Raw genomic sequence first — 27630 nt, 5'->3', positions numbered from 1 at the left:
AATAAACAAATAAACAGTAATTTAACATCGTAAAATCCACTTCATTCAAAGTCGACAGAAACAAAATAAAACTATGAAAAACCTTTTTGGGTCGTCTTTCCACTTTCCCAACCATCACAACTCTAGTTTTGATTGAAATAAACACATAGATTTACATGTGAAAATACGTTGGCTTTATACATGCTAAAAATTTAAATGGAGCCTGGTGGGTTTAGTGCTAACGACTTCAGAGCTGTTTCTGGTTGAACAGAAAGGTCTCAAAGAGGTTTTAAAGGTCTATCTCTGAAGGGATCCTTTCCATAATGTTGTCAGACACTTAGAATAATGATCTGAGCCTGTCAGTGGCAAAAACAAGTGCTCTTGCTTAATACTGGACCAATGTCAAAGATTGTTGTTCCCATCAGTCACTTAGACACAAAAACATAGGAACATAGGGTCCAGGTTGAAAAAAACGGTAGTTACCGTTAGCTGCGGTCAAGCTGCTGCTCTGCCCGGTGCATTCCATACAGACGCTAAAGGGGGATGTTTGCGTCGGTATCTGACGCTGAGGGACACTGACCAACCGTCAGTATTTTACGAGTTGGGAGTGAGAAGCGCTTGACTAAAACGACTCTAACTTTGTAAGATACCCATTGTATTTGTCCTACTCAGACTGCTGAAGCCTAATATTAGTTTCAGACTTTTGAATACATGTTTGCACAGAATGAGGACTTTGGATTTTGTCTCCCATCACATAAATTGGAAGTTTATTAGTAAGGGGTCTTCATGGCCAGTATCGGCAGGAGGAATGAGTACAGCAAACATTACCTGTTTCAGTGTTCATATGGGCACCTGACTATTGTTTAAAGACAGACTTGAAAAATTGTGAGCCCTGTACTTTAATTGTTAGGTATGAAAATGTAAACATTTAAATGCACTGAATATGGAACACAAAGTGCAGTATTAGTCATTTGTGTCCTCTAACACTAATATTGGCCCTGAGGGGGGCCTTTCCGTGGACCTTCAAACAGAAAGCTGCACTCATACCTACAATCATGGCTTAAGTTGCTGGGAGACAATTGCAATCTTACTTATGAGGTGCTTCCTAGCTGGAGAAATCATGCCTGAACAACCCTTCTAACTCGCTCCCAAGTCAGATCTGGTTACAAACACGTGTACGCGTTCAGCAGAACACCTGACAGGACAACAAGGACTATCATGCATCAGCTACAGAGAGATCTCACAGGTATTACCGTTTGTTTTAGAAGTGGCTGAGCCCTGATGTCCTGAGCAGACACTTCTTTACTAGTCTCGCTTTGCCAGACCCTCCTCCACAACACTGCAAAGCTGCGGAGGAAGGTCTATCTAGTCCACACAGCATTCCGGGATGGGAGAAAAACGTGCTCTGGTTTATTGGCATTTCTTTAAACCAATCAAAATCGTCATGGGCTGCGCGGAGCCACAGTGCCACTGGAAAATAGCCTCGGGAAGGAACTTGTTTTGGTGGAACATGTGTACGTTCAAAAGTAGTTTTAGTCGTGCAACAGAAAACTCTGATTGGACAGATAGTCTAGCTAGCTGTCTGGATTTACCCTGCAGAGATCTGAGGAGCAGTTAACCATAGTCCTCACAAATCCACCGGAGGTTAGAACGCCAACACAAAGGAAGCATTAGCTAACGGAAAGCTGGTCAAAAAAAAGGACATACGGCGGAATTTCCGGCGGCAACGGGGCGATCCCGGCACGATACAGTGTATCACTATAGTTTACTCACCAGTGGCTTGCCTTGTTTGAAAGGGTATAAAGTAATATAGTACCATGCTTTGTTAAAAATCCATCATGTAGGCCTACTTAAAGCACTTGGAATGACTAATACCAGTGTGATAACCTGTTAAACTGCAATGCCATTGGTCGATAGATTCCCATGACAACAATGTGTGAGTGACATACTGTATATTCCTGTTATGTGATTTAGACAGCATGTTTTACCCAAACTGTTATCAAGTAAATATAGTAGTTACAATGATATATGTTTCTAATCATAGGGATATTTCAAAAGTGCACTTATTCATTGTTTTAGTAAATCGGCACTGTATGGTAACAGTAATTAATAAGATTTTTAAAGCAAATATAATTTCAATCCACTGATTATTGTGCAAGATGGCACAGTGAGATGACTGAACCCTGACCTGTTTGTATGGACCACATACTGTACCTGTAGTAGACTGAGCACTTAAATCACACGTCATTTCCAAAACGAGTGTGTACTTTGAAGATGAAAATAATGTTTTTATGTACAGGATCCTATCTCTCTTGTTCCTTGTTATAAATTGGATGCGATTTGTGGCTGATGATAAATGACAAAAAATGTCAGTGTTTCCTTTTATTTTTTATTTTTGCAATATATTATAAGACATCTGCCATCATTCTTTTCCATAGCATATTGGTCACCACTTGCCTTAACAGAGTAGGTTTACTGTGTATCAGAGATAAAGGCCTATAAATACTTTTCCTTTGAGAATAGAACATTTAATTTAATCCTCCTCTACATCTAAACTTCAGTGAAAGAAGGCTGAATCAGATCCAAGGTGTCATTATGCGCAGAGGGTGATGACATCTAATAGGTAAAGGCTGGAGTGATATTTTATATATTTCGTAATTTTATCTTAAAAATTAGCATTTCTGTGGCAACAAGAAAAAGCATTTTAAAACGGTGAATGCTGGGACACCTCAATATTTTGATCCTTGTTTTTCAAAAGTGTTATTGGTAAGGAATATGCTGACATGTAAAATAAAATGTATCTTCATATACTGGCTAGATACTAATGCTAAACCTAATACAGTACTTCCAAAGTCATTGTGAAAATTGGAACACATCTACAGGCCAGTGGAAATGTAAAGGATGTCTGACCTATGCATGTTGCAACGGTCTTCTGCTTCCTGTGGATGTGCAATATTCAACACATCTGCAGCATTTAAGGGTACTTGCTGTGTTTTAAAGTGCTCATATTATCCTCATTTTCAGGTTCATACTTGTATTTAGAGGTTATATCAGAATAGGTTTACATGGTTTAATTTTCAAAAAACACCATATTTTTGCTGTACTGCACATTGCTGCAGATCCTCTTTTCACCCTGTGTGTTGAGCTCTCTGTTTTAGCTACAGAGTGAGACATCTCACTTCTGTTCCATCTTTGTTGGGAGTCGCACATGCTCAGTAGCTAGGTAAGGACTACTAGCCAGTCAGAAGCAGAATATGAAGGCCCTGACAGTAGCTAGGTAAGGACTACTAGCCAGTCAGAAGCAGAGTATGAAGGCCCTGACAGTAGCTAGGTAAGGACTACTAGCCAGTCAGAAGCAGAGTATGAGGGTGTGCCCTGACAGTAGCTAGGTAAGGACTACTAGCCAGTCAGAAGCAGAGTATGAGGGCGTGCCCTGACAGTAGCTAGGTAAGGACTACTAGCCAGTCAGAAGCAGAGTATGAGGGCGTGCCACACTAGCAGCTAGGCGAGCATTATAACGTGTGTTCCAAAGTGACCACGTTTGTCTCTGAAGTAAAGGCTGGACTACAATAGAGCTGTTTGGAGCAGTTGGTGAACAGTGTTTTCTGTTGGAGATGGTAAGTCCCTTTGGGGGGGACTTTGGGTTTTTTCACTTTGTAAACCTATAACATGCACAAAAAAGATATATAACACAATAAAGGAAAGGAAAAAAGCCAAAAAGCATAATATGAGCACTTTAAGACGTGATCAAACTGCAGATTTGAATCATCCAATCAGAGTTGTGTCTATTTTAAACTAATAAAAACACTGATATAGGAGGTGTTGCCCAAACAATGTGTGGTCAACAGATTTAGCATTTCTTTCAGTAGTCAACCCAAATTCAAAATGTATAATTCACAGTTATGATCAAAATATGTATTTAACCAAAAGTCAGTCTTCCAACTACATTTTCAGCAGGTCAGCTGATATGCGTTGCATTTTCCATATTCAGGGGCTGCATGTTTGGAAAGACGCTGTGCCATGAAGGTACAGTTCAGCAGCAGGGAGTTGCCTGTAAACTACAGACCGTCCCAGTGGGGAAGTGGAACAGGTTCAGTGATGGCCTGGTTTTCAGTATTTTGGCATTTCATTTCAGCAGAGTGCAGTGGATGCATGGCTTCATTATATAATACACCCTACATTGGCTTTTTTGTCCATTGGTCTAGTTCAAGTGATGTATCTACCAGTGACTGATAAATGCAGCATGATTTCACATGGTATTGCCTGCTTCATGAATTAGTGAGGTTCACCTGAACATTCCACTGAACAAAGACCTGCATCAAGCAAGGACAGAATTAGGACACAGCCAACATCTTTTCAACATCTTTTTTTAATACTATGTTTTTATAGGAGCTCCATTACTTCCTGACATAATGTCGATTTATCGGTTAGAACTTATTAGTTATGCTAAACACCCCCTTTCTATAAGTAAATGATTGACCGGACAAAAACACGGGTTCATAAACATTTCTATAGTATTGTATCTAATAGAATAGAATGCACCCAGTGAAACTCACCAATTATTACCTTCATGTTGCTGTTCACATATATTTTTGTGTGCCACTTTGTAGATTTCTTCTGCTACCACTCTGGATGAATTGTTACAGTAACTCTGCTGGTGTACCTGCCTGCACCAGCTGTGCTCTATTATTATTTTTTTTTTTTTTTTTTCAATTTTCAAATTATTTGAATTGTTCTGTACATTGGGTCTTACATGACATTGTGGAAGATTTTTTTTGCTTTGATCATTTCCACACACACAAAAAAGATTTACACAAGAAATGTTTACAAATGATCCATAACAAAAATATAACTATTTCGGCAAGTTTTTATTCTTCCTGGAAAGATGACTGCACCTAAGGATGAGCTGCTCTACATATTCATCTAGTCTTTTTTGTGGTTCTGCTTTTGTTCACTGTTGTTTGTAAACCTTTATGTCTGTTCAATATCAAAATAACATGCACCTAAAATGAGGCGTACATGCCATATCTGATTTACACATTTGACTCTAGGTGTTGTTTTGTTCAGTGGAGTGATGGACACACAGGATGCACTTACATTTACATGCCAACACTGTCGCTTCAGTTTTTTTATATATATATATATATATATATATATATATATATATATATATATATATATATATTCCGACATTTTGCATTTATTTAAGCTTATGAACATGGAAGTTGTGTTTGCATTACTGTATGAATTAATGAACTACTTAAGAGTATCGCTGTATGTATATACGTATATATAGATATATGTGTGTGTATGTATATATATATGTATATATAAAACATTACTACAGCAACTATCTTTTCAAAAGGAAATTAAATGGGTGATTCTTTTAAAATCAGCTTGTGTGTGTTTGTTATTAATTTGAATTTGCTACTGCTGCTCTCTCTGCTTACGGCTTTCCATGTAGGCTTCGTGGATGGGCAGGGAGGTTTGCCTGATATGGGGGTTTTGGGGGATCCTGCACTGCTGCTCTCCCTGCCTCATGCTTTCCACATATGCACGTGGAAGTGCGGGGAGGCCCCAGAACAGAGCCATACCGCCAAGTACAAATTGCAGATGAATGAATCTATTTTGACAAAGTGGTCCTGACTGAACTACATTTATTTAGTATTGTTTCCAATAGGGAGTATTGGATCATTAGAATCATACTACACAAACTCCATTTCAGAAACTGTGTACTGTGTCATTACAATCCACCAGAGGGCATAAATGTACCACTGTTGAGCGGTGCGTGTTCTCTTTATAAGCCCTGTAACAGCAAACATGTCTCACTTGTGTCATTTTATTCAAACTCTGAATCCTACATCTTTTGTCAAATACTTAAACAGATTATCCCTTTGAATAGGCCTGGTCATGGTTCTGAAATACATTTAGTGTTTAAGGGCTGTCCCTGTCTGTTGTGTTAATATTAACATTCTTATGGTCAAAGTGTGATTCTCTGTTTCAATATGAACAACAGTCCTATAAAACAATAGAGGAACGTTCCTATATCAACATTGCTTCTAATTTAGACAGAGCCTAAAGATTAGGGGTGAAAATCACAGGGTACCTCACGATACGATAGGATACACGATACATGGCTCACGATAACAATAATATCACGATACAGCGATTCTGCGTTAATCAATATATTGCTAGACAATCCTATAATGATACATCACGATATCAGTCTAACTATGAATACAAAATACCTGTGAAAAGGTTAAGTGCAGGTTTTCTCTCTTGTTTCACTGAAAGGCCAAACTGTTAGAAAACAAAGTATTTAGTCTTTAAATTAAAATGACACAACTACAGAGCCACTCTGGGTCCAGACTTTGGACTTAAATGTGGCTGGGGCATCTGTTCTTTTCCTCAAACTGCTGTCAGCCATCCCGTTGAAAAGCTCTTCCTCTCCAGGTAGTTAACTTCTGTTCAAGTTTCCCTCATTCATGTGTTGAGCGCCACTTTGAGGAGCCATGAAGTAGCCATGCTCGGAGAAGGGAAATCTATTATTTTATTTTATTTATTAAAATATCGATAGTTGGCACCAGCGTATCGATTATCGTATGGCACGAAGAAGGACAACAATATATTTTCTTATTGATATTTTGCCCCGCCCATACTCAAGATACTGATTGCTTGTAGGGTAGAACCTTTTCATAATTTCAGACGTAGCCTGTTGGTATAAGTTTATATGTTGCACTTAATCCTGCAAAACCAATTGCATTTCAGGGATAAATAAAGTTGAAATTGAAGCCTGCCATTGGGCGCCTATTTAAGATGGAATTATCCTCCCCTTACGCTATCTCTGCTATCTATTTAGCAAGGGCACAGTTGCTGCATTCAGGGCTTAGCGCCGCCCAAGGTGTTTTGATTGGTTTTAAGAAATACAAACAAGTCAAGAGCATACTGTACCACCTTTGGTCTTCCATGAAGGTCTTCTTGTCCTCTCTGTAGGTCGACTTATCGTTGCTGATGAGGCCAACCAGCATTGTGTCGTCTGCAAACTTGATAATGGTGTTGGAACCATGTACAGGCGTGCAGTCGTAGGTGCAGAGGGAGTAGAGGACTCAGCACACAGCCCTGTGGGATGCCAGTGCTCAGGGTGAGAGAGTTGATTAGGTGTGGTTGCATATATTGGTTAGGACTTCCAGTATCCAGTTGCAGAGGGAGGTGTTGCTGCCCAGGTCACACAGTTTGCAGATCAGTTTGAAGAGGATGATGGTGTTGAGTGCTGAATTGAAGTCGACAAGTTTTGGTGTTCAGATGGGACACATCTTTTGCAGTGCCGATGGGTAGAAGAGTATTAAAGGTCCCATGACATGGTGCTCTTTGGATGCTTTTATATAGACCTTAGTGGTCCCCTAATACTGTATCTGAAGTCTCTTTTATATAGGCCTTAGTGGTCCCCTAATACTGTATCTGAAGTCTCTTTCCCAAAATTCACCATTGACCAACTGCCACTTTGCTCGTTTGAAAGCCATGATGTCTCTCTCTCATGGGTGGGCCAAATTCTCTGGGCGGGCAAAGCAGAGAAAGGGGAGGTAACCTTTCCCCTTATGACCTCATAAGGAGAAGATTCCAGATCGGCCCATCTGAGCTTTCATTTTCTCAAAGGATACCCAGGGCTCGGTTTACACCTATCACCATTTCTAGCCACTGGGGGACCATAGGCAGTCTGGGGGAACGCAAATTAATGCTAAAAAACCTCATAAAGTGAAATGTTCATGCCATGGGACCTTTAAAACTGCACTAGACAAGATCTGTTTGGAAAGTACACCACATTTCGTGTCTTTCACATTGATTTGGTAACTGCGCTCGCATCCACACATTTTGAGCTGGCTGCATTGTATATGATATAGTGTTACATGGTAACACAGCTCTATGTATCAGCTGAATTGGGACACTAACTGAAAATGTTTTTTTATTATCTAAAAACAATAAGGAAATTCTTCATGTTTTATTAAACACCAATAGTGGTATAGTATAAAGTATTCAGATCCTTTGCTTAAGTAAAGGTACCAATACAAAAATGAAAAAATACTCCATTACATTTAAATCGCCTACCTTTAAAATCCTACTTAGGTAAAAGTACAGAGCTATTTTGTTTGCAGTAAATGGTGTAGTCCAGTGGTTCCCAACCTGGGGGTTGGGCCCCCTCAAAAGGGTCACAAAATAAATCAAATACAATTTAAATGTTTCTAAATAAATATGTATATAAATATTGTATAGGAGATTTAATCTTGGCTTTTTATGTAATACATTGGAAAGTTTTAACTCTTTTGGTCTCAAATGGTTTTAAATGAAATCATCTGAGAAGATTGAAGTACTGGAACTGCTAATCTCTTATAGAAGGGTTTCCCAAAGCTTTTTAGCTCGGGACCCAAATTAAAATGTTTGTGTCTCCCTGGAACTTTAACTTACAAAAATACATCATGAATTGCCATGAAAGCGTATCAAAAAAGATCACTCTTCTTCTATTTTAATTAGGAAAAGGAATTCACATATCATAGCATTGTTTTGCATTTCACGATTGGTGACCCATTTTGGGTCCCGACCCTAACATTGGGAAAGACTCACTTATAGGTATCTTAATTAAACATGACAAGGAGCCCCAAATAGATACCTCTGCCCAGGTTGATGGTGGGTGGGGCTATGAATTACATGAGGTCACCAGTTAAATAAATGTGCAATATTTCCTTTTTAAATGTGGTGAAGTAGAAGTAAACATAAAATGGATACTCAGCTTAAACGTGTACTTAAGTTCAGTGTACTTAGAATCAGAATGGTGGAGAATTTTCAAAATGTTTAAGAATGTGAAAACATTTAGGATATATAATGTGTGCAATGGACAGGTGTATCGTCCAGGATGTAGGTTAATGCAAAGTGTAGTGACTAGGGACAAGGGGGGGGGGGTTAAAAGTTAATGTCAGTGGGGGTCCGGTGGCCTTGTTAACGAGGCTGACTGCAGAGGGGAAGAAACTGTTTTGGAGTCATGAGGGGGTTATTTTTAGTCTCGCATTGCCATACCTTCCTCCACAGCGCTGCGGAGGAAGGCCTGGCTAGTCCACACAGCATTCTGGGATGGGAGAAAAACATGACCTGGTTTATTGGCATTTCTTTAAACCAATCACAATCGTCTTGGGCGGCGCCTCTGCAAAATAGTCTCAGGAAGGAACTTGTTTTGGTGGAACATGTGTACGTTCAAAAGTAGTTTTAGTCGTGCAACAGAAAACTCAGATTGGACAGATAGTCTAGCTAGCTGTCTGGATTTACCCTGCAGAGATCTGAGGAGCAGTTAACCATAGTCCTCACAAATCAGCCAGAGTTTAGAACGCCAACACAAAGAAAGAGGAAGGACACAAACATTGGTGAAAAGACATGCATCCGGCGGAAATTCCTGCCACGGCGGAGCAATCCCGGGGGTGGAACCTCGTGGATATAGAGTAGCTCCTGATGGACCGCAGCCTCCTTCCAGAGGGGAGAGGGATATTTGTCAGATTGGATTTCTTTTATTTATTGAAGTATTATTACTATTTAGTTTATTGTTAGATTAATCTTTTAGGTCATCGTTCTCAGACATTTTGTGACAATCGTGCCAGTACAGGACGTTTACTTAGTTTACTTTCCACCCATGTTTAACCACCACTGTGGCAGGCAAGGAGCTACAGTATTTAGCACATTATTTAGCACCTGTTTCACCACTGAGGGCACATCATTAAGCTCAGGGTGGGAGAGGTGATAGAATATTTAAAGGACCTGCAGCCAATCAGCAACTTGACTACAACACACCTGCATTCAATCAGGTGATCACCAGACCAGGTTAGATCACCTCGCTGTGTCACCTTGGAATAGACATGGTACTGAGTCACCTTTCAACCAATAACAGAACTACATACTACTGTCTATCCAGAATAAACAGCTGCCCTCATGGTCTGGGAGCAGTTTTTTAAAAACTTTTCTAACCCGGTTAACCCTGCCTGACTCTGGATGTCACTGACGGTGTCCCAGTCCTGCTTCACTGCCAGTGGGTGGGGATGCACTCCCCCTGACTCTATTATTATTGCTATTGTTGTTTATTATTTAATGTTTTTGTATTGTTCTTGTTTTTGACATGCTCTCCCTTAGTTCAGCATGGAATATGACCCATTAAAGGCCAATGTGCTGTCTGTGTGCTTTGAAGCAACAGGAGGATCCAGCCATGGCCTCTGAAATACGGGAGGGCCAGAGACGTCACCCCATTTCCTCTTTTCCAAGAACCCATTAATGCAACTTCATGTTTCTCGGGCAGTTGACTATTGACAGTTCCTGTCTTGCCTCAAATGTTCATGGTTGCTGCGTCTATCTCATGTGCATTGTTTGCCATCTGCTGGTGAGTATGTGCAATGTTATCAAGGTCCTCTATCAATGTTAGGCCCTGTACACCCCCCCAGAATCAAATAGGCTCAGACGGCACACATCTATGAATTGTCGTAGTGGAAAAAGCACAGGTGTTATTAATGATATTATTGACGAATGAATGAATGAATGGTTTTATTTTGAACAACATAATAAATAAACAAAACTTAAAATACAATAATAAATAAATACTCCAAATAGGAGTAGGAAGAAGCAAAATGCTTTTCTGCTCCTACCCTTTTTAGAATGTCCATATTATTAAAGTGTTTTCAATCTATTGTTTTTCAGTAAACAACCGAAAACATCGTCAAAATTTAAAAAAACATTTGCAGATCATTATTAGATTAACTTACTATTCCATAGTTTTATTGATTAAATAATTTGTTCATGTACCATCCTTGAGCTACTGTCCATCCAGTATATTTATCGAGCACAATTAGCTTCTAAATAGATCAGAACAAAACTGAAACAAGTTAATACAAATGGGGCAGTGGTGGCCTAAAGGTTAAAGAAGCAATCTTGTGGCCGGGAGGTTGCCGGTTCAATCCCCAGACCGACAGGATAAAAATCTGGGTGGGGCCATGGCCCTTGAGCAAGGCCCCTTAACCCCAACCGCTCCAGTGGAGCTGCTCAGTGGCCAGCAGATCAGACTGTGGTTGTACTGGGCAGCTTCCAGGTATGAATGTGACAGCTCGTCGTTGCAAATGAGAAGTTGTTCTCAATTGACTTACCTGGATCAGTAAAAGTTAAATACACCACCCATCAATAATTGAACAACTCTACTCAAGAGTAACATCCTCCTTCCTCTTCACTTCCCCTTTCCAGAATTGCTCTTTTGTATTTCATTTTAAATGATACCTCCGTTCTATTCAAGTGCCCCAGGAAGCCATGGCAGCGTGACAGTGAGCCAGCATGAACAGTACCAGGAGCCTGAAAGTGCAGCAGCTAAATGGAATTCAGCCATCATTAAGGTTATTTACACTTGTGTTTTTCCTATACTGTGACATCTTTCACCAAAAAGGTTTATGGTGTCACAATGCAAACCGTTGCAATCATCAAGTTATGCTGGCATATTCATTATGATATTGAGCCACCAGAATATAGATCGATGTCAAACATATTCAGTTGTTGTTTTACCACGGAGCTGAAGACAACAGCACTGCATTGAAAAAGTCAAACAACAAATCCAATGCTATAATGTACAAACCCAGCGTCAATCCTATGTAACCTCTTATTCCCTATACCTCTTAAGAATTATTCATTTTGTACATCCTAAATTGATTTATATTTTGGACTTTGCTGAAGTTGTATTTCCAAACCATTCCAGAAATTCATCCCAGACATTGAGTTTATTTTCTTGAATGAACTCTTAAATGTGTGTATCTTCTATCTATCTACCAGATCCATGAACTTCAGAACTTTAAAAACAGTGTGTAAGTGTGTTTGTGATATTCTCCATTGTTTATCCATATGGCTCTGTTTCATTAACCACATCATCCATACTATTTGTGTTGTGTGAGGGTAACCTGAGTTTCTATAGATCAATTTCTAATAACACTGTTTAACACACTCCATATGCCTTTAATGCTGTTTTTGTTATCCTCTAATATTGTACATCTGTGTATGTATCTAACATCCTCATAATAAGTTAACTTATTTTTATATTTATTTCCTGCCTCTATTAGTTATATCCTTTATAAATTATCTATATAGAGTATTTTCCTTTTTGCAGGCATTTTCCTTTTTACAGCACTTTCTAGACAGCTCCCAGTGATCTTGGTGAATTTGTGCTCCACTGTGGACCAGAGCAGGCTCAGATCCTCCAGCAGGGCCCTTCTCTCTCCCTCCCAAATAAAGACTAAAGGGGACTTTTGCTTTGCAGTCAGGGCCCCCCCATAGCAACCTGATTTTATTTCATTTTATTGAGCTGAATTGTTTAATCTTGATTTCTCCATAATGCATTAAGCACATTGTAACTCTGTTTGAGGATGCATTCATTCAATGTCAGTCAGTGCTGTTTATTGTGTATAGTGTATGCCTAATCAGGTCATATTTTGGGGATTTACAGCACTGACACACCACAGATTCAGAATTAAATTCATTTCCGCAGCCTCTGTAGCCAAGTTAAATATTCTATGTATATCATAGGATTGTGACCAGTCTTTTTCAATTTAAGGTAGTCAGCTGATCACCTCTTCCTGATTAACTGACACAATAAATCAACAAGCAGACTGCTCAGAGACACTTAGAACAACAGTTTGCCTGCATGTACTGTAGCCTACTATCTCATTTAGTGCTCAAAAGCTTGGACAGGCTATAGTAGCATTATTTAGGAGATTAAAAGCACACCATGGAATACCAGCAGGCCAATGTAGTTCCACTACTGAATACCACAGGCACACATAACGTTTATATTGTCGTTATGTTGTATTGTTTAGGCCTAAATCGACCACATGTGTCCTCAACATTAAATTTGAGGACGTTACCCTAATCTCAAAACACTAGAATATAACGTCGCTTCTCATTGGTGTAATCCAACTGTCCATCAAAAGGAGTGTCCACTCACATACAGCATTACATGCCGGGGTGGATATTTTCAATGTACAGTGTGCTGCAAAACTGTTTGATAATTTCACGTCTAAAGCTTTTTTAAGAAGATTTAAGCAACTAGCCACTCGTTTGCTACATTGCTACTGGCAGGTATGTACTGTTAAACTACCGCGATACGTTTCTGTAACATGTTTATCTGTTATCACGCGCACAAACACCCAGGAAACAAGTAGTTACTAAACTGAGATAGATGGTAACCAGGGTTTAGGAAATGGTTATCGGTGTTTTGTGATGTAGCCGGCGGCTTTTCGGCGACTTTGTCAATCGGACCACCGCTGTAAGGTAAAGTTAAGTCAGGGATGTTGTAAGCAAGTACAGGCCAGCCTGGGTAGGAGCACTTTGCAAACCGGGGGAGGGGAGGGATGTAGGTTAGCTGAGATGAGAATTTTCTCCCACCTCGAGGAAAGCGAAAGTGATTTCTCTAAAATTATATGACTGAACAAGTCTGTATTTCTGCCAGAATGAACGCATCGTGGTGTTACTTTCGTGGGCTGAGGTCGTTTAATGTGTCGCCTTCGCCGACAGTAAAAATCATCATCTAGCGAAGTGCTGCGTTTCTGTACCACTGTCAAGTTCCACAGAATAACAAAGAGGACTTCCGGTTTACATTATGACAATAAAAGCATTGACTTGAAGTTATGTTGGAGACAGTATTTCATGCACATATTTTGTGCCAATGTTTAATATTTTCCTAAAAAATAGAATTTACTGACAGAGTAACGTACAGTGTGCAACAGCATTACAGGCTACCTATTCTTACTGCTCTCTATATAGAAACCAAGTAGCCTACTTAGTGTTTCTATCAATCCTACCCATCATTCATATTATTGATATAGTCTTAGTGTGTTTGTCATATTCTACATTGTTTATCTGTGTTGCTCTTTTTCATGAACCACATCATCCATATTATTATTATTATTATTATTATTGTTATTATTATTGGTCTTATCGATTCGGTATCAATAAATCACTGAGGGTAACCTGAGTTTTGAAAGATCCATAATAACACTGTTTAACACACTCCATATGGCTTTAATGCTGTTGTTATGTTGTTGGATGTTATCCTCCAATATTGTATTATAGTATTCCTTCTCATATAACCTCATAATATCAGTTCACTTATTTTTATACTGTATATTTTTTTTAGATTCTTTCTATTTTAGCTCTTTTTGTTTTACTCTATTAAAATCCTATTTAAATGTGCCTTTTTATATTGTCTTGTGTTGTCTTAATGCATTTGATGTCTTATGTAAAGCACTTTGAATTGCCTTTGCCGTTGAAAGGTAGCCTGCTGTAAACTAGCCTTGATTAAATAATTACAACACAGGCTTACTTGAAAAAATAGCTTAATGCATATGTGTTTGGGATGTAATACAAATGCTGCTTTAAAAATTGCTGTACGTTCAGGGCTCATGAGACAATGTTTTATTGAGACACACATCACCTCCCGACTTGGAATATCTGCTGTCTCGACAGAATCCGTTCATACTAATGTGATGGGCACGTGATCCAATAGGCAGTAGAATATAAGCCTCGTCGCTATTTGCAAAAGTTTTTATTTTTATTTTGGTTACAAATTGCTGTGCTTCCGGTTTACTTGTGTCTTATTTGGATGGACTTGACAAAGCTGTGTTTAGTACAGTCAGTGAGCTGAACTGTTATGATGTGTCAATAAGTTATAAAGGTGGACGGCACCAATGATGAGAGCCCCCCCCCGGTACTCGAGCAGGATATTAGAGGTATGTTCAGACATTAAGGAGACGTTCATGACAGAGAACTTGTGCTTTTGTTGATTTCCCGTTAAAACCCGCTCGCTATTTTCTCAACCTCTCAGTCAGTCACTCTGAAAAATTGTTATTATCGCAGCTTTGGACATGATGTCCGCCTGCTGGCTTTTCCCTTTTGAGTGTGTTTGTTTGCCATCGACATTTCATTGAGAACCAGTGTTGTACGCCATACGTTGTCACTGTTACTGTGTTGCTTAAATATGTCTGCACTCCTGTTTGAAATCGCCGTGAAAAATAAATGGCAAAGCAACTGTTTCTCAGTGAGGTGGTATGACTTGCCCCCCCCCCCTCTCTTCCTATCCGCATCAAATACATAGCCACAAACCTGCGTTGTATGTAAACGGGCTGTTGCAACAGCATAAACGACTATTTCGACCACAGTTTAGTCCGTGAGTTGTGTCAGCAGCTGTACAACGAGCTTATACTGTTTGGGAAACCATTGCATGTTAAAACCGTGACACGTCCAGTTAGCGGGCTATAGAGCTAGCAAGCTAACTAGCTACTTTTATTCCTAGTAACACTGCTAGGAAATGGAGCCACTGGCCAGCAAAACATTGCCCACAGATGCATGTGCCTGGACAGAAAATCCCCAGTTTAATTAATCACTGTGGATGTTTTCCCCCTCGGAGTGGGAGACATTTCGACGACATTGTCATCGGAGAGTTTGACAGGAGTGAAATATCCCCACTACTGTAACGTACTTGGGGTTTCTCCTCCACACCGAAGCAAGATGGACTCTCATTCGGCTTGTCTGTCTTGTCAGAGCTCGGATCGACATTTTGCACGGGGATGAAAATGTGTGCTTAGAGATGGGAGCACATTAGGTAGGCAAACGGATCGTTTCTTCGCATACCTGACACATTTATGTGCCGATAATGTGCGCGAGAAGCTCGATACAGTAGCGCAAGACTTCACTCCCAAGGCAGACAGTCCGATCGGGCATCAGCAGTTTTACCTGAGCACAACACAACTAACGTTAAACCTCTGCGCAGCAAAATAGTCACTGCAACTGTGCCTGCTTCATTTAGCCTGTACAATATATGAAATGCATCCAGTGGTCGAAGGGTTTTGGCCTACATGTTTGGTTTTGGCCACAAGGGCGGATCGACTGCACGATTGAAGTGATCAGTAATCAGATCAGACAAAATGTCCCACCGTACTTTGAAGCTGGCGAGGTCTTGTGCTTTGCAGTGTCAACCACGAATGATTTATTAAAGTTGCTTTGCACACATTTCCCCATGCAGCCCACCTCCTGTTGTTTGGAAATTGTTGCATAGATGACAGTGTAACCCATGACTGAGAGCGGTGTCTTGTATTTTATAGGTCATCGTCATTGCATGACAAAGGCTGTGGCAGATTCATCTTCATCACTCATACAGCATTTCCATAGTTTTTTCGTCAGTAAGTATCCCCGTTTACCACTCAACATTCATAAATACATACACTGGCATCTAGTGTGGATGATGTCCAGAGGAATACATTGAGTCATTCATTGATTGATTGATTGCTAATTTCATGTATGTCATAGACACAGAACAAGTGCAGACATGTTGAGAAATTCAAACCAATAATGGAAAATATACAGCGATTATTAATTACCAATGATCAGTAGTTCTGCTGATTTGTATGTGTGCAGAACATTAAGTGTGCAGCTAATATACAGACAACATGGCTGTGATAGGGTGCATACTTTTTGACACAACCCTCTTGGTTTTTAATATGACATCACTGAGTAGCAAACGGTGAAATGGAGTTTTTGTTAGAGAGACCTTAAAGGGTAACTACCGTTTTTGTCAACCTGGACCCTATGTTCCTATGTTTTTGTGTCTAAGTGACTGATGGAACAACAATTGGTCCAGTATTAAGAGAGATTGTTGCAGTCGGCAGCGGCAAAACAAGCTACAATGTAAGTTAATAGGGCAGTTGTCCAGCTTGTATTTACCTTTACAAAAGTGAAGTGTGTCTGACAACATTATGGAAAGGATCCCTTCAGAGATAGACCTTAAAAACCTCTTTGAAACCTTTCTGTTTAACCAGAAACAGCTCTGAAGTCGCTAGCTCTATACCCACCAGACTCCATTTAAAAAAACAATACTTTTAGTGTGTGTAGAGTACATATTTTCACATGTAAATCGGTAACCTATGTGTTTATTTCAACCAAAACTAGAGTTGTGATGGTTGGAAAAGTGGATAGACGACCCAAAACGGCTTTTCATAGTTTTATTTTGTTTCTGTCAACTTTTGAATGAAGTGTATTTTACAAAGCTAAAATTACTATTTATTTACATGGAGTCTGGTGGGTTTAGCAAACGCAATTTGGCGGAAGTTTTTTATATTTAAAAAAAGGATCTTACTCTTTAACAGAAAGGTCGACCTCCTTAGAAATCCTTTCCATAATGTTGTCAGACACTTAGAATATTAATCTGAACCTGTCAGTGGCAAAACGAACACTTTTGTGAAGGTAAATACAAGCTGGACAATTACCCTATTAACTTACATTGGAGCTTGTATTGTATGTATGTTAATACTGGACCAATGTTGTCAAACCAGGTTGAAAGATTGGTAGTTACCCCTAAGTTGAATACAGTGCATCAACGTGAGAAGAGGTCAGGTGCACTTTACTTTTCTTGACTTTGTTACATTTAGATAGTGTTATGCTGAATGAGTTATATTTAGTAGCACAGCTGCAGTCCATTATAAGACACATTATTGAAGACAAATGAGAGTAGGGGTCGACCAATACTGTCTTTTTAGGGCCAATACCGATTATTAGTAGTTAATGAAACCGTTAACCAATATTTGGAACCGATATGCATTTACAGTAAGAATGAAAATCTTTTGTCAAAATTAACATTTTGGAATGTTACAAACTCCAACACAAAAGTTTAAATTCTTTCAATTATTTTCATAAAACTGAAACTTTAAACATAATACACAGTCCAAAAAAATTAATAAATAAAAACAAAAATAGCTTCCTGATGTTCGTGCTAACGGTTTGTTTGCAGGTGTTGCAGACTGCTTACATTGTAGCGGAGCCAAACTAGCGCTCTTTTAAATTCATTAACTTTATTGGTTTATCTGTAAAATAAAACTGATACAGATAAGTGCAAATTGCCAAATATCGGCCCCGATAATCGGCGAGGCCGATAATTGTTTGATCCCTACATGAGAGTGCAAGCATCCAATTATTGTACCATGGTGTTCCCATAATATTTATAAGGAAGTCTTCAATTCTCCCAATTCTTTATGTAACCCCTCAACTCTAAAATGTGACAAAATCAAGATAACATTTCACTTTTAAATGACTTTATGTAACTATGATGGACGGCAGCAGTTCTTGAGGTCTGCGGCTAACTCACTACTTTCTGTTGTGACTTTGTTCCTGTTATCTTTTTTTCGCAACAAAAAACCTGCCAAGGAAAGCTCTAAGAAAGCACAGAGTCCATACTGCTCTTGCGTAGCCCTTGTAGGGACCAGTAACGGAGAAGAGCCAGTTTCCCACTGGTCAACAGCAATGACTAGTAATGACTAAGCATATTTTGGTCAGATTCCAATCATCAGTCGTCTGATGTTTTCTTCCCTTGTTTTTGCTCTTGCCCACAATGCAACACAAAACCCCATGTCCATGGCAGGTAGGTGGCACTTTTGGTCAACAGTCCCACAATGTAATAAAGCCTATTTGTTAGATTAGTAAATTACAGTGGTGTGACACTTAACCTGTCAGTGATGATGTGAAATGATGATCATTTATAAGTGGCGTCTGAAACTCAACTCCAAATACCACCAGCCCCAAATACAATGTAGTTCAGTAATCTTGAACTCATTTTTTAACAGTGATTAAACGTACAATTGTGGATGTATTAAAGGTCAGAATTATTATGAATATCCTGACTATAGTTCCATCAGGGGATGACCTACATGTTGTAAGTGATACATATTTTTGATGTAAGCAACATCTTATGCGAAAACTCAGTTTCAGGTTTCTAATTTTACATTGGCCTAGTCTCATCAGCCTAACTGCAGAATGTCTTTCATATAGAAATTATAATTTTTTTATCGTCATTGCAATATCAACTGGCGAAATAAACGCATCGCGAAGGGCTGTGACACATCGCGAAAGACACTCAAGGGGTTTCTTGTGTTAGTTGGAAGAACATTCTTTTTTTAGTGCTGCCTTTTTATATTCAACTCAAATGTTCAATTTGTTCAATAAAAGAAAGTTGGAAACGATTTCCTTTTATTAGATTGAAATTCAACAAGCAGTTTGTTGTATTTTAGCAGAATACCGAAAGCAGCAGAACTGAGTACACTTGGGCGCCTGGTTAGCTCAGTTGGTAGAGCGCGCGCCCATATATGTAGGTTTACTCCTCGACGCAGTGGCCGGGGGTTCAACTCCGACCTGCGGCCCTTTGCTGCATGTCATTCCCCCCTCCTCTCTCCCCTTTCATGTCTTCAGCTGTCCTATAAAATGCCAAAACAATCATCTTAAAAAAAGAAGTGAGTACACTTTAATATCTGCTTATTTATCGCAAGTAAAATCGTTATCGTATATCGCACATTTTTCTCATATTATGCAGCCCTATAGAAAACACATGCAATTTTTTTTTTTATATATATATATATTTTATTTATTTATTTATTTATTTAAATCAATTTAATTGATATTGTCAAATCACAACAGACGTAATCTCAGGCCTCTTTACAGGTAAAACATTTAGTGATTTCACTCCAACATGATCAAAGCTTTGTAGAACAGTGTTGGGACACTTCTGTCCACTCAAGACATAGTCCAACTTCAACTTAGCCAAACCTAGCACAAACAAAACAGCAGCTGCTCATTTTTATACCCTACATTGGCCTGTTTTAACATTCAACCTTATTTCTACCATAGTGCTGAGATAATTGTGGTTAGTCTATTCTTTCTTCTAAAATGCATGATATTAGTGGGTGGTATTGTTTATGTGTGTTGTTGACATGTTAATGATTCACCCAAACTGCATTGAGTGCTCGTTGCTTGCAGCTCTACGTCTTACTGGCTCAGAGGGACTGCATATACTTTTAACCTTTTTAAAATATTTACAAATGACCCCTCCAACAAAATGTCCATATGTTGACATTTCTATCCAATAGCCACACATCTTTTTGACTGCAGCTGCGCCTCCTGTTGCAGCTTCATAATAAGAGCACTCCAGTGTGTAGGGAAATGAAGCATGGATGGAAATACTTAGAAGTGGTCTTGACTGGAATGATTTCTTTGCAATCCCAGTGAGACATTCTGGACCATGACGAATGTACATCCACTTAATACTCATTGGTATCAATTCTTGTCATTGATATTTCAGTGCAGCTCTGTAACTTTTAGACCATGATTTTATAGTGAGTCTATCTAATTCAATATCTAAGGCACTACTAAGTCCATCAGCTGTAAATCACCCTCCTATCACCCTCCTTTGTAGCTCAGTGTGATGTTATTCATGGGTCCCACAGTAGGGGGGGGGGCGTCCTCTAAGGCAAGTTAAGAGAGAAAATTAGCATAGTAAATTAAGGCTGATGAAACAATGGCCAGCCATCTTGCTCCTGTTAAATTAAATCAAATAAAGACAGAAGCTGCAATTGAGAGGTTTAAAGAGACTTTGAGCTTTAAATCAATCCCACTTTACTCATGCCTTTATTTGAGATTGGCTGCCATTTTGGTATTTATAATTATTTTTGACTACAGCTGGAAGCCAGAGTTCAACTCATTTTGATAATTACTTTTGATAATTGTGACAAGCACATTTAGACTAAATGTATTAGAGATCTGTATCTCAGGATCCGAACTGTATTAATAATTATTAACTTGTTTGAAAATTTGGCCTGATGTGATTACTAATATTTATAACATAAATTCCATACCTGTTTTGCAGACCTGCCTGAAGTCATTACATGTTCTGGTCAGGTCATGCACATTACAGCACGTATTATCACACTCGCCATTACAAACCTCCAGCACTAACTATCATGGCAGCAGGAAGCTTTGCTTCCATAATAACAATAATAATGATTATGCATAACCAATGATGCCCATCTGTGGTTGTTTAGGCGCGGTAGTACCATGAAGGGTGGAGGCAGAGGTAAGGAGCCACCTGTTGCAGGGGAGGTCACTGGCAAGCGTCCCAAACGCAAGTGCCTGCAGTGGCACCCACTCCTGTCCAAAAAGGCTCTGGATTTCTCTGAGGAGGAGGAAGAGGAGGATGAAGAGGAGCTGGAGAAGGTGAGTGGGTTTGACATCTTGACAGGTCATTTAATCTAGGGCTGCACGATACGAGGAATCTGTGAACCTGTGATTTGGATATATCACTAGTCTATATTGCGATTTCAATACAATTGCTATTAACTGTGCAGCCCTAATTTAATCCCAAACTGAACAACGCATCTGTTATTATTTAATCACCCAGATGGGTCAGGAAACACAGCATCTGATGCTTTATGATATGATGTTGATGGTGGCTCTTAAAATTCCTAATAAGTGTACTTATTGTGGCAATAAAACCTTTTCTGATTCTGATTTCTGACTTTGTTCTCAGCAGCCAGAGCTGTGTGGCCAGGACCAGGGCTCACAGCAGGTGCAGTGTGGAAGCACAACGGAGGAAGCGGAGGAGGACTCGAATGAGCAGCGCGCGCGCCGGCCAATGAATGCCTTTCTCCTCTTCTGCAAGCGCCACCGTTCCCTGGTGCGGCAGGAACATCCTCGCCTGGATAACCGCGGGGCCACCAAGATCCTGGCTGACTGGTGGGCGGTGCTGGAGCCCAAAGAGAAGCAGAAGTACACAGACATGGCCAAGGAGGTGACTCTGCTTTTCTACTACCATGATTTCTAACTCTCTCTCTTCCAGTAACACCAAAGTAACGTTTATTTTCAAAATGATTTTTAGTTGGTGACAAGCTCCTGGATTGTGAAACATTGCTTTGAGCTAAAGAACTATTCCAGCTTGATATCATATGAGTAGCAAAGAAAAGCCCAGTAATAAGGTAGAAAAGTCCTTCTGCACTATCGTCGTGTTTTGTTGAGTCCGATGGACCTTTTAAAGACTTTTTAGTTTGTTTACCTTTTCCAACATGAAAATTTTATCTAATTGACCCACAAATTTAATTACTTTTTGATTACTTTTCTAAATTTCTAATGAATTGAACCATTTTCAAATGTTTAAACCTGGCAGTGTTAACCTTACAGCAGCACTCAACACGGACTACTGTCACACTCCTTTAAATTCCTTCATCACATGAATTAAGATTAGAGTCATTTAATTTTGAACAGCCACCCCAAAGTCAGACTTCAGCACGAGATGAGATCATGAGATCATTCTGAGGTCATCATAACAAAACTAAATAAAATAATATCCCGGCACACACAGCCCCAAATCTGAAATAAAACAATTAGTGAATAAACCAATGTCATATTCTATTTATTTTTTTCTATTCTTATAGCTAGCTAGCATAACTAGCTTCTTTTGAATGCCGATTACATTTCAACCACTGGATATGCGCCAAGCAAAATATGCTGCTAAAATACGTCTTTGATACACATTAGAAGCCCTGTTTGTCACACATAAGATAGGCATGTCTTCCCTACTTTATTTAATATTACTGCTTGCAGTTACTGTGCGCTTACATATCTTCCATACCTGCAGAAGTTTCCTGAGTTTGGACCTCCACATCGATAGCATTTTGACCCCTAGCATGATGGCATGTTGGAACCCTTCTCAGATTTTTGTATGAAATGTTTGTTATTTTTCCAGCACTGGAAGGCGTTTTTCTCCGTAGCCATAGTGGCAACTCTCAGCTTGAGAGGCGATTTAACTGTCAGAGGGGCGGTGTGCAATTTCAAACAGGAGAACCAATCCAGAGCATCAGAATAGCATCACACTTTACTGAACGGCTGCAGCTGGAAATGGCAAAAGAACACACCGTACACGTGAAAAACTTGCAAAGCAACAAAGTGAATATTATTCAACATATAGCCTAGCGTTTTACAGAAAATATTCAGATGTAACGCCCAATGTTTGTTTCATAGGTAACGGTAATTTACACATTTTTTTAACGATGGCTCAAGTCCATCAAGTGTCCCAGTAAGCTATTTCAGTGAGTCAGCATGTACAATACCAGGACCTCTCCCAAGTGGAATGCAGCCATCATTAATGGGTTTTAATAAACCTGTGCTTTTCCTACTATGACATGTCAACATGTCTGCCGTGAAAAAGGTCTATTGGATGTGTGTTATATGGGTGGCAGTGAAGGAGTGATTTCAGACCCAGCTAAATGACAGTTTATTTATTCATGGTGCCAGGCCACTGTCTATCAAATCTGATCAAACTAGAGCTGCAACTAGTTTCATTGTCGATTAATCTGTCGGGTATTTTCTCGACTAATGGATTAGTTGTGGTCTCTAAAATGTCAGAAAATGATGAAACATGTGGATCAGTGTTTCCCAAAGCCCAAGACGATGTCCTCAAATGTCTCGTTTTGTCCACAACTCAAAGATATTCAGTTTACTGTCCCAGAGGAGAGAAGAAAATAGAACATACTGCCATCAGAGAAATTTTACTTTCTTTTCATAAAAAATGACTTTGATTAATCGGTTATCAAAACAGTTGTCGATTAATTTAATAGTTGACGACTAATGGATTAATCTTTGTAGCTCTAGATCAAACCAGACCCACACAGTCTCTGATGAGACAGATTAACTGGATTTCTGACTGTTTCTCTTATTAGATAATACCTTTTAGAATATTTCATGTTTTAGTGAAAATTTTGTATGTAGATTTGATGATTTGAAACCAGGGGCTGTAACCAAATCCATTCTGTCCTTTCAGTACAAGGATGCCTTTATGAAGGCCAACCCGGGCTACAAGTGGTGTCCCACCACCAGCAAGCCGCTGAAGAGCCCCTCCTGTCAGCCTGTCAGCAGCAGCCCCCGCAAAAAAGTTTGGTCCTTCTCTTCCAACTCCACCAAGGACTCCACCACTGCCAAAAAAGTGCCCAAAACAGACAGTATGCCACAGTTAAACTTTGCCATGGCAGGTGTGTATAATACCAGATGATTTGTACAGTGACAGCGTGACAAAATGTTGGATTGTTTTGTAACTACTGTTATTCTCTGTCAGATCCTACAAAGATGGGAGGCCTTAGCATGCTGCTGTTAGCTGGGGAACATGCCCTCACAAACAGAGAGGTAGGTCACTGTTGGAGGTGACTTGTGTCTATATTTTTTAAATTTTTTAAATTTTTTGAGTCGAGTTGCTCGGGAACGCAAAGTGAATTTCAGTGTAAATGGATAATAACGTATCCTATCTCTCTGATAATCACGGATGCTAGTTTGATCTGTAGCAAACGTTTGCGTTTTTTACATGATGCTATTTAAAAAGTGTTTTTTCTTTACCAGAGTGACTAACCCCAGTGTTGTTGACCTCTCTAGATCCCTTCCAGCACTAAACCTAGTTTACCTGACACAGCCAGTGAAGGGAACTCCTTTCCAGGGGACGAGGAAGAGGTGTGTTTCTGTTTATTTTAGGCCAGATACATGGGTTTGTGTTGTCTCTCCAAAGCGTGACTCCAAGGTGACTGATGTGGTCTGGCTAGATAGAGATATATTTTTAAAGTTAAAAGTATATCTATTTACAAACTGCATAATAACCAGTGCTGCACATGTTGTGTTGCAGTAGCTAGTGGTGGAAAGTACCTAAGTACATTTACTCAGGTACTGTACTCAAGTACAATTTGGAGGTACTTATATTGTACTTGAGTATTTCCATGTTATGTTATTTCTATTTACTACTTACTGAATACTTCAGATTATTAATGCAAAAAGGTAATCAACAAAAATGATGATAGATTAAGCTACCCAACAGTTTATAGTAGTTCAAATTAGCCCCGCTTTTATCAGATATTACATGATAAAGTATCAATAGTTGGAATCTAATAATATATGTTATTCTGAAATTCAGCTTAATGAGTGATTTTACTTTTGGTAATTTCAAATGAAAGGATTCAGTAACAACGTTTGCCATGAAGGTTGTACACTCAGTTTCCCCACAATTGATGATGTGAATGGGGAATAGCTGAACCCACTTTAACACTGATATGTTATTTAATAACTTCCAGAAGTGACTTGTTTTTGCTCCCCCTGTTTCCATCTACAGATGTTGTCTGGGACAATACCGAACCGAGTGCCTGACATTACTGAGAGCAGGGTTAAGGCTGCCCCTTCCCCACAGGCAGAGGTACGACTGCATTTCCATTCATCAGTGATGTACTAAATATCATAACAGATTTTTTATTTTTACAACCTTGCTTGTTGCTTTGATTCATGACAGTATTGTTATTGTGCATAGACACCTTTTGAAGCAACTGACTTGCATACAAAGCTGCCCCACAGTATATACATTTTTTTTTTACAGCAGACTTAGCTTAGGTGAGCTACATATCCACTGTGTCACTTTAAACACCAGACTTATTTCAATCATTGGTGGAACCAAAATCATCACTGTCTAATGAGTACATGGAAAGAAAATGATCTGCATAGCCATTTTAGCGCCCCCCTCAGGCCAAAATGTCAGTAACATACACAGATATCACATAATCTAACAGGCCCTTTGATGCTATCAAAGCTGCTGAGCACAGACACTGTGCTTTCAAAAGTTGTTCACCGCTGCACCGGATTGGATCAGTCACCACAATCTTTGGCCTGAACTCAGGTTTTCCGGCATCACGAAACTGGCTAACTTGTAACCGGGGTAGATCATGGTGGTAACCTATGCTGCACGGCTAACTTCAGGGGTTCAGATCCAAACGTGGCAACAGCCTGACTACTGTCCTGTCAGCTCACTGGGAATCACTGGATATGTTTAAGTCGAAATGCTTTGCTGGTCCAGGCTTTCTGTGTCTTCTAACAAACAGAGAGATAGTTTACCTCGCTTAATGAGTCCCTAATGAGGATTATAGTATGCATGCATTTGAACTGTGCAAAGTTTCTTTCATTCTGACAGTGGCGATGCGTGGAGACAGTGGAGTCTTATTCAACTGTGCAGCTCCGAATAACATGAGGCGACTTGTAGTGATCATTGGAAATAAAACGCATACTCTTTGTTGTCTTTTATTAGAAAGGTAATCCACGCTGTTAATTAGCCCCCATGATAATAAATGCATCATTTCAGTCAGATATTCAGACATTAACTGCTTCTCTTCTCCTCTCTTCTCAAGTCTCACCTTACTTTTAACTTAATTCCCACACGGCTTTATAGTCTTATAGTCTTACTTTTAACAATTTAGACGTTCCATCTAGTGTTTTTACATTGCTTACTAGTCTAGTAATAGGATTATATTGTGTATATATGACCCTGTTGAATATCACTTTTTGCTGTTGCTATAAATGAATTTTCCAGCGGGTGTCACTGTTTCACCTTATATCGTTTCTGACTATGTTGCCTGCCTCCACATGTGAACATACTCCTAGCTGGACTGGAACCCCCCGAGTTAACAGAGCCAGCTGATAACCAGCTTCATGATATCCAGCCACCCCCCCTTTTTTAGGCTCAGTGAAGCCAGCTCATGTAAAGAGAGCCACTTCAGAGTACAGGCCCACGTTTAATCTTCCCTACTGAAACCGTAAACATGGTGACATTTGTTGTAGAAAGTAAATATTGCAGAATAATAATAGCATCTGTAGAAAGCTAAGCGGTGTGATCTTATTAAAAGAAAAAAAAAACACAAAATGTGACAAACCATGTTACTGTATGTTCACAGTCATCTCTCTCTGCGGCACCTGAAGGAAAACCATGCAGGCAGTCAGCTCTCTTCCAGCTGGCTGAGGTAAGGCATTTACAAGTTTGCAAAGAGTTCATACATTGCCACTTTATTCAATAAGTGGGGAGAATGTTAAACTATGAAAACATCCGATTGACCTGATTGGACCTTGACATCAGTTACAGTTCTACTCATAAGTTTATCAACCCATGCTAAAGTTGACTAAAAAGAGCAATAAAAAATAAAAAAATCTTTTGGAAATTGATCTTAATGCCTTAATTAAAAAAATCCAACCTTTAAGGACACCAATGTTCTTTGTAAATGAATAATGTATCGTGATTATATGGAAAGTACCCCATGCTAATCTCTAGGTATGGTGAAGGGTATGTGATGATGTGGGGGGGCTATTTTAATTCCAAAGGCCAAGGGAACTTTATCAGGATGCATAGTATCCTGGATCCATGAAATAACTGGCCTTTAAAAATAAACATCTGCCTGCCTCTATGGGAATTTAACATAGGGGTGGTTAATAAATGTTCTTCTTTTTCTCATTTATTTATTTACGATATATTATTCATTCACAAAGAAAATTGGTATCCTTAAAGGTTGGATTTTTCCTCATGTTTTTAATTAAGGCATTAAGATCAATTTCCAAAAGATGATTTTTATTTTTTTTTTATTCCTCTTTTTAGTCAACTTTAACATGGGCTCATAAACTTATGAGCACACAACTGTATCTTTCACGCCAAAGATTGACAGATTGTACAAATCTGACAAAGTTCAATTGTTTAGGAGTGTGCTTTTTGCAAGAAAGAGCTACAACTAGAAAAGCTGAAAAGAAAATTGCCGTTTTGTTAGTTTTAGTGATAGGGAGTCTTAACTATGACAATTGCTCCCTTTACTTTCATACATTTTGTCCTTTTATCCATATACACGACAGTACATTTTACAACTCCAGAAGTAACTGTGTAATGAGCGTCAAAATGAATAGTTCACTGCTGTATATTTAACTATGAACGGGGACAGACAGATGAAGCTT

At 39.3% G+C, this 27630-nt stretch overlaps 1 protein-coding gene and 1 long non-coding RNA gene across 8 annotated transcripts in view; both read left to right on the top strand.

Annotated features, from left to right (window-relative positions):
- Positions 1–9984: 9984 nt before the first annotated feature.
- On the top strand, positions 9985–11376 carry LOC120543660. Its single transcript, XR_005636379.1, has 3 exons — positions 9985–10042; positions 10199–10387; positions 11288–11376. It is a non-coding gene; the product is annotated as an uncharacterized LOC120543660 (long non-coding RNA).
- A 1618-nt stretch (positions 11377–12994) lies between these two features.
- Positions 12995–27630, top strand: part of LOC120544103 (HMG box transcription factor BBX) — a 29939-nt gene continuing 15303 nt past the window's right edge. The window contains exons 1-10 of one of the 7 annotated variants that reach the window (XM_039777669.1): positions 13012–13113; positions 14700–14762; positions 16134–16211; positions 20892–21063; positions 21377–21637; positions 23663–23870; positions 23954–24021; positions 24265–24339; positions 24989–25069; positions 26592–26657. In XM_039777669.1, the coding sequence (XP_039633603.1) occupies positions 20905–21063; positions 21377–21637; positions 23663–23870; positions 23954–24021; positions 24265–24339; positions 24989–25069; positions 26592–26657 (918 nt within the window). In that variant the 5' untranslated portion in view covers positions 13012–13113; positions 14700–14762; positions 16134–16211; positions 20892–20904. Of the gene's footprint in view, positions 13114–14626; positions 14763–15486; positions 15635–16133; positions 16212–18151; positions 18443–20891; positions 21064–21376; positions 21638–23662; positions 23871–23953; positions 24022–24264; positions 24340–24988; positions 25070–26591; positions 26658–27630 lie in introns of those variants that run through there. The other 6 variants (XM_039777670.1, XM_039777674.1, XM_039777668.1 and 3 more) reach the window with 6 other exon arrangements.

Source organism: Perca fluviatilis, chromosome 16 (assembly GCF_010015445.1).
Source record: "Perca fluviatilis chromosome 16, GENO_Pfluv_1.0, whole genome shotgun sequence".
Classification (NCBI taxonomy): domain Eukaryota; kingdom Metazoa; phylum Chordata; class Actinopteri; order Perciformes; family Percidae; genus Perca; species Perca fluviatilis.
This window is presented reverse-complemented; position numbering and strand designations above follow the sequence as displayed.